Source organism: Rattus rattus, chromosome 2 (assembly GCF_011064425.1).
Source record: "Rattus rattus isolate New Zealand chromosome 2, Rrattus_CSIRO_v1, whole genome shotgun sequence".
NCBI classification, from domain to species: Eukaryota; Metazoa; Chordata; class Mammalia; order Rodentia; family Muridae; genus Rattus; species Rattus rattus.
The window spans coordinates 144,392,689-144,400,851 of NC_046155.1; the positions used below are offsets into that span (position 1 = coordinate 144,392,689).

The 8,163-nt window shown below is 43.2% G+C and overlaps 1 protein-coding gene across 1 annotated transcript in view; it reads right to left on the reverse strand.

Annotated features, from left to right (window-relative positions):
- The window catches only part of LOC116893276 (carcinoembryonic antigen-related cell adhesion molecule 3-like), a 26,596-nt gene extending 23,755 nt beyond the window's left edge, over nt 1-2,841 (reverse strand). The window contains exons 1-2 of the mRNA XM_032895121.1: nt 2,618-2,841; nt 1,168-1,524 (exon numbers count right to left, since the gene is read on the reverse strand). Coding sequence (XP_032751012.1) covers nt 1,168-1,524; nt 2,618-2,681 — 421 coding nt within the window. The 5' untranslated portion in view covers nt 2,682-2,841. The remainder of the gene's footprint in view (nt 1-1,167; nt 1,525-2,617) is intronic.
- Nucleotides 2,842-8,163: the final 5,322 nt, after the last annotated feature.

The following is an 8,163-nucleotide window of genomic DNA, read 5'->3' on the forward strand; positions in this document are numbered from 1 at the left end:
AAATGTTCTGCACGTGGAGGTGGCCTCATTCTTGGAAAAAGCTTGAGCTCTTTCATCATGTGCAAGATTTCAAGGGAATGCTCCCCATTCCTCTACTCGCTGAGCTGTCTGCCCGTGAGCTCACTGGTCTTTCTGAGTTGCCTTGGACCTCTGTCTAATGGATTCTTCTTGGTTATCATATATTTTTCAAAGGAAATAGATCAAAGGGTAATTGAATATGATCCTTTGGCAGTGTAGCAGACAAATTAAGCAGACAGTAGGTCTGAGAACTCCATTTCTGTGATTTCCACATTGATAGAAATATTGATGGATCCTGGGTACTACCCAGGTAATTCCCGGTTGAGGCAAATACCTTTTTTGAGTGTTGACTGTATTTCTGTATGCTCTCCTCTAGTGACAACTCAGAAAACTACAGCTCATGTTTGGGGAACTGTTCACATAAAAAGAGTTTGTTCTATTTGCCTGCAGGAGAGAATTCCCTGACTTGGATCCCAGAGGATAAACACTTCTCAGGAGGACCTATGTGTTCTGTCCCTCTTTTTAGAGACCCTGACTTTCCTGCAAGTCTCCTAAGCCTATCAGGACAGGTAGTTAATGTCTAGCTATGCTCTCCCTGCCAAGTCACTAGAGATGTCCTGTAGTCCTACTTAATGGTGGCTCTCATAGCAGTACACAAGCCTTGTGCAAAACAAAGCAAAAGACGTTGACTACTCAAAATCGCTGTCCCCTGCCAATAGGAAATCAAAACTCAACCTCTGAAAAAAGCTTCTCAGGCCCATTAGAAGTTCAGTCTGGGGCAAGAGTCTTGAACTAGGTCTTCCTAGTCCTCAACTCTTTGTGATCATCCCACTTTTCCTCAATCATGCCCAATGCTGATTCCCTAAAGGTCTTTCTCAAGGACATGTTCCTCTTAAGAAACCAAGAGTCTAGACAAACCCTGATAATTTTGGCTGAGTTATGCAGCATGTATTCACTTTTCTTTAAGCTGGATAAATCAAATGAAAGATTCTGATCTGTTGCTGTTGTGTCCTGAACTAAATACTCAAACCTCAACATGAGACGCAATGTAGAGTGAAGGTAGGGATAGGCCAGGCTGGACATGCCTGTGTATGTTTAGTGGAATGACAACAACCCAACAGCACCCAGAGTTCACAGAGAATCACTTACGATTCACGTGGAGGAATGTGGATGTTAACACAGTATCTCGATGTCTATTAAAGATTCGTAGTCTGTAGAATCCTGTGTCCTTTTGGGTGACATTGTGGATCAACATGGACCCGTTTCTGTACAACGTCTCTCTAGCACTGTACATGGGCCCTGCCACACCTACTTTAGTGTTTGCTTCATACAGTGCAATGCCATGTTTTATAATTGGCGACCCTTTGTACCAGCAGAAGCCAATAAGGTTTTCTGGCAGTTTGTGAACGAGGAATAGGACATCTTCTCCTTCAACCACTTGAGGTGGCACTAGTTCAATGGTGACTTGGGAAGTGGTGGGCATGTGCCAGCAGGTTAAGAAGGAGGCTAAAGAGGAAAGAGAGGGAAACCATCAATGTTGAGCAGCTGTGATCATCACTTGGCTTAGGCGTTGGGGCCAGGTGTGTTGACCTTTCTTAATGGAGGTGAGCAACATGAGTTCCATTCCCTCAGACTCTCGCACTGTGTTGTCAACTCTCTATGCAATTCTCTGCTCATTTGCCTGCATGGCTCACCATGTAATATTCCTATATTTTGTGGGATGATGCCTCTCTGACTTCCTCTTCTAGAGGATTCTTACTTTCTGAATTTTGTTCTCTAATCCCTTTGTGCAACAAGTCAACCCTTTACATCATCTTCCAGATAATCTAACTTTTGATCCACTAAAGTCAGGGTTTTCTGAGGACAGTGTTTAATCTATCCTTTTTGGAAACTTCAGTTTCTGGAAAAGACGCAAACACCAGTGGATAACATAAAAAAGGAGAAGTAAGGAAGCACAGAAGAAACTAAGTATGTCTCTATGGTTTATCTACATCGTTTCCAGGTTTGGAGCTAACAACAGTAATTATAATCAAGTGAAATTGAATGCTCTTACACTTGCCTATTATTGTATGTGTATATTTCTGAAGAGAGGTGTCTCAGTGTGCCTGTGTGAAGGTGTATGCTGCAAACCTGTGCAGAGGCACGTTTCTCAAGTGTCAGCATGTTCCTGGGCGTGCCACAACATCTGTGAGGAGAGCAAAGAGCCAGCAGAAGTTTGTTCTCTCCATCTCCTATGTGGGAGCTGAAGACTGGATTCAGCTTGCATATCTGCACACACTGAGCTTTCTAGCTCACCGACCCCTGTTTGATTTCTATTTAGAGAGTAACCCTGTCATGATTGGGAACGGTAGTCTTCAAAACTTTGAAAGCCAATGTTATTGACTGTGAATATTGAACATTTGAGGCTTTTCTTCTATTCTCAGAACCCCCTGTTTGCTTAGAGCTTCTGTCTGCTGAGCCTCTGTCCCTCACTAAACCTTCTGTGTCATGAGGACAAACAGCATCCTTGAGTATAATTTTGGGCTTCTGTCCTCCTCAGGAGACTCCAGCATACCTCTGACTTCCTCTCCACCCCCACAGTCAGAGTGGGCACTCTTACCTGTGAGCAGAATCCCCTGCCATGGGGCACAGCCCTGGCAGAGAAGCACAGAGGAAACCCCCATCTCTCTTCTCACGTCTTGCCTCTGAGGAGAAGAGTTTATCCTACACAACAATAGCCTCTGTTGTCCTTTCTCCTTGTAAGCTGAGTGTCCTCTCAGGCAGGAGCACTTCCCAGATATAAGAGGCTGTGTGTGGTGGGTCTATGCCCAAGGGACTGCTTTGTCCCTTCCACTCTGAGTCATGTCCCACATCCCTCTCAACTTCCTTTTATGTTTCTGCTTCAAGCAATACATTGAGCAGTGGGGTTGATTAGCATCTCCATGCCCTCAGAGAACAACATCTGATCCCAGGGTGGATACCTGCTCTATCCTGACCTTGGGTTGGTCAGCACCAAAGACAGACTGCTATGGGGACACAAGGATTCAGCTGGGCATCCAGTCTGCCCTTTGTTCTCTGTGCTATGGCAAGGTGGGATTTCTTTACTCCCAGCAGAAAGTTGACAGTGATGTTTATGATGGATATAGAGAAAACAGCTGAGTGATGACAAGTGATGAAGATCAATCTTTTTCCCACTTATGTTACCCATTAAATTCCGTATATAGAGAAGAGGCCCAGGTGCAGTTGGGTAGGGAGTTTCATGTCCTCAGTGTTGGGAAGAGGTGTGTACTGGAAAAAACTGTGGGCTCCTCTTCCTACAGTGGGTTTCAAAGCAATATTCCAGCATTATGTGTTTGCTGATATGTGTGTTGTATGAGTCTATGTCCTTTCTGGTCTTCGTGGGTAACCTTTGCCCTTTGTCTGAGTAGTCTTGTCTTTCTCTATGAAAAATGCCAGAAAAGAGAACACTTACAGGTTTCCCAGGTGGAAAGATATTTTCAGATACAGGAAGCAGTCAGTAGACCAGAGCAGAATCTAGGGAGAGAGCTCCAGATTAGTAGGGATGGGAATAGAAATCAGTCTCCAAGAAAAGTGCAGGGCTCAGAGAAACAATTTTCTGAGTTCTGGGTGTGTATCTTGATATTGCCCCGGGAGATCTCTGCAACAACTACAGTCAAATGTCTAGGGTAAGAGCAGTCATGGTCAAGTCAAATGTGACTAGCCTTGATCCCTTCAGCACAGGTGGAATGCAGGTTCTGTCATCCTACTCAGTGTGTCCTACAGAACTCCTAGTAACACCTACTGTAGGGTGGGTCTAGGCAGGATTACAAACTTTTCCTGGACTAAGTTGAAGTAGTATGTATCCAGAAGATGAATAGCTGGCTTATCTTTTTTTTTTTTTTTTTGAAACAACCTTGTGTTCAGAAAATTTCAGAGGAAAGTCCCAGGACATGTATCTTTATATTCAAAATATAAGACACGAAGGGGTTGGGGATTTAGCTCAGTGGTAGAGCGCTTGCCTAGCAAGCACAAGGCCCTGGGTTCGGTCCCCAGCTCTGAAAAAAAAAGAAAAAAGGAAAAAGGAAAAAATATACATAAGACACAAATATATGGCATGCACATATAATTTCTGGCCCACCTCTGGTGTCTAAATCATGCCTTCTCTTTGTAAGTAATATTCAGCATGAGTTTGCTCTTGAGTACAGAGAATATTCATTTAAATGGCTATGTCCTCTGCTTTTCCATATACACTGGAAGACTTCTTTGTCTTGGTGTGATTTAAAAAAAAACCTACCATGAGCAAAAGCAACTTAGGAGAGAGTCAAGGGTTCACTCCTCTTCTGTCTTTGAGTAAATTTTTAGCACTAGAGGAAATCAGAGCAGAAAACATGCTGCTTGCTGGCTCATTCACTGGCTAGCTCACTAGCTGGCTCATATTTAATTAGCTCTTTATATAACCAAGGACCATCTGCCTAGGGATGCTGCTGCCCACAATTGCTTAGGCCCCCTTGCATCAGGTTGAATGGGTTACATCAGATAGGACTCACTAAATTCCAGGTTTCACTCCCATAAGTGTCCTGCCTAGATAAAGACATGGAGTAAAATGACAGTCCCTTCTCATGACTTCAGTCTATCACCTTTTGAGGGGCCTTGACCATTTATTCTCCATAAGTAGGCTGTATTCTGAGTCTCAGGTTCATGCTTTAAGGCTACTATGTTCACCTTCAGTAGGGTTAGAATTGTCACCTGTGATGTTGGTCTTGGGTAGCAGTGTTGTGCACGTAACAGAGAAAAGATGGCTTCCTGTGGGACATCTGATTTTTGCAAAGTCCTCTTTCAACCAGTTTTGATCTTTCTAATGTTTCCCCTAAATCCATTCTTTTAGAGAAGCAGGCAGGAACACTCATAGGCAAAATCAGGAGGAGATGAGTGCTGAGAGTTGGTGATTCATGTGCTATGTCTCTGTCATACGGGATCTGAGTTGTTGACATTGATGACACAGTCATAGGATCATTGTCTCCCCTGGCCCTCACTGATAAGCCTTCCCATTGGACCTTCCCTGTGAATCATCCACAGCCTGTCCTCAGGACTTCATGTATACAGAAATCTCACACAGAAGATTAGAAGCAGACTACTGGGAGAAAGCTGGTTTCTAAGAAGTGCTGACACACCCAAGAACACAGGTGAGACCACATTTTCTGCTCACATTCTTGGCCCAAGATGAACCCTCATGGAGCTCTCTGAACACAGGAACCGAGGAGCAGTTTGGGACAGGATCTTTAAGGTTTCCACCTGCACCTGGAGATGACCCTGTGACACAGCTCTCATTCCATTGGCGAGTGCTGACATGCCTGAGAGCACAGGTAAAACCACCACTTCCTCATTCCACTGGGGAGTGCTGACATGCCTGAGAGCACAGGGACCCACCTGGAGGCCACAGGACACAGGAATCAAGGAGCCGTCTGGGACAGGATCCTTCCAGTTTCTTTCTGCATCCTGAGCTGACCCTGTGCCACAGCTCTCTGTACCCAGATCCCGTGGGGGAGATAGCAAATCTCCCAGTAGTGCTGACACACAGGCTTACAGGAGGGTCGAGTCACTGTCAGAGACAACAAGACCAGCTAACACCGGAGATAAGCAGATGGTGAGAGCCAATGGTAAGAACCAAAGCAACAGAAACCAAGGCCACTTGGCATCATCAGAACCCAGCATTCCCACCACAGCAAGCCCTGGATACCACAACACACCTGAAAAGCAAGATTTTGATTTAAAGTCACAATTCATAATGATGTTAGAGGACTTTAAGAAAGAAAGAAATATCTCCCTTAAAGAAACACAGGACAACACAGGTAAACAGGTAGAAGCCCTTAAAGAGGAAAACAAAAATCATCCAAACAGGTGATAGGATTGAACAAAAGCATCCAGGATCTAAAAATGGAAATAGAAACAATAAAGAAATCACAAAGAGAGACAACCCTGGAGATAGAAAACCTAGGAAAGATCAGGAGCCATAGATGCAAGAATTACCAAAAGAATATAAAAGATAAAAGAGAGAATCTCAGGAGCAGAAGATTCCAGAAATAACATTGACACAACAGTAAAAGAAAATGCAAAATACAAAAAGATCCTAACCCAAAACGTACAGGCAATGCAGGGCACAATGAGAAGATCAAACCTAAGGATAATAGGTATAGAAGAGAGCAAAGAGTCCTAACTTAAAGGGCCAGTAAGTATATTCAACAAAATTATAAAGGAAACTTCCCTAACCTAAAGTAAGAGATGCCCGTGAAAATACAAGAAGACTACAGGACTCTGAAGATTGGACCAGAAAAGAAATTCCTCCCATAACATAATAGTGAAAACACCAAATGCATAAAACAAAGAAAGAACATTAAAAGTAGTAAGGCAAAAAGGTCAAATAATATATAAAAGAAGAGCTATCAGAATCTCACCAGAGACTATGAAAGCTAAAAAATATGGCAAGATGTCAAAGAGACCTTAAGAGAACTCAAAGGCCAGCACAAGATACTATATTCATGAAAACTCATGATTAACATAGATGGAGAAACCAAGATTTCCATGTTAAAACCAATTTACACAACATCTTTCCACAAGTCCAGCCCTACAAAGGATAACAGATGGAAAACTCCAACACAAAAAGGGAAACTAAATCCTAGAAAAAGCAAGAAAATAATTTTCCTTTCAACTAACCCAAAAGAACATAGCCATACAAACACCACCTATAACAACAAAAATAAGAGGAAACAACAATAACTGGCAATAACTTCAACATCAGTGGCCTCAATAATCCAACAAAAAGAAAAAGAATTCTTTTTTTTATATTAATTTGAGTATTTCTTATTTACATTTCGAATGTTATTCCCTTTCCCGGTTTCCAGGCAAACATCCCCCTAATCCCTCCCCCTCCCCTTCTTTATGGGTGTTCCCCTCCCCACCCTCTCTCCATTGCCGCCCTCCCCCCAACAATCACTTTCACTGGGGGTTCAGTCTTAGCAGGACCAAGGGCTTCCCCTTCCACTTGTGCTCTTACTAGGATATTCATTGCTACCTATGAGGTCAGAGTCCAGGGTCAGTCCATGTATAGTCTTTAGGTAGTGGCTTAGTCCCTGGAAGCTCTGGTTGCTTGGCATTATTTGTACATAAGGGGTCTCAAGCCCCTTCAAGCTCTTCGAGTTCTTTCTCTGATTCCTTCAACGGGGGTCCTATTCTCAGTTCAGTGGTTTGCTGCTGGCATTCGCCTCTGTATTTGCTGTATTCTGGCTGTGTCTCTCAGGAGAGATCTACATCCGGCTCCTGTCTGCCTGCACTTCTTTGCTTCATCCATCTTGTCTAATTGGGTGGCTGTATATGTATGGGACACATGTGGGGCAGGCTCTGAATGGGTGTTCCTTCTGTGTCTGTTTTAATCTTTGCCTCTCTATTCCCTGCCAAGGGTATTCTTGATCCTCCTTTTGAAGAAGGAGAGAAGCATTCACATTTTGATCATCCGTCTTGAGTTTCATGTGTTCTATGCATCTAGGGTAACTCAAGCATTTGGGCTAATAGCCACTTATCAATGAGTGCATACCATGTGTGTTTTTCTGTCATTGGGTTACCTCACTCAGGATGATATTTTCCAGTTCCAACCATTTGTCTATGAATTTCATAAAGTCATTGTTTTTGATAGCTGAGTAATATTCCATTGTGTAGATGTACCACATTTTCTGTATCCATTCCTCTGTTGAAAGGCATCTGGGTTCTTTCCAGCTTCTGGCTATTATAAATAAGGCTGCTATGAACATAGTGGAGCACGTGTCTTTTTTATATGTTGGGGGAACTTTTGGGTATATGCCCAAGAAAGGAATAGCTGGATCCTCAGGTAGTTGAATGTCCAATTTTCTGAGGAATCTCCAGACTGATTTCCAGAATGGTTGTACCAGTCTGCAATCCCACCAACAATGGAGGAGTGTTCCTCTTTCTCCACATCCTAGCCAGCATATGTTGTCGCTTGATTTTTGACCTTAGCCATTCTCACTGGTGTGAGGTGAAATCTCAGGGTTGTTTTGATTTGCATTTCCCTTATGACTAAAGGTGTTGAACATTTCTTTTAGGTGTTTCTCAGCCATTCGCATTCCTCAGCTGTGAATTCTTTGTTTAGCTCTGAAC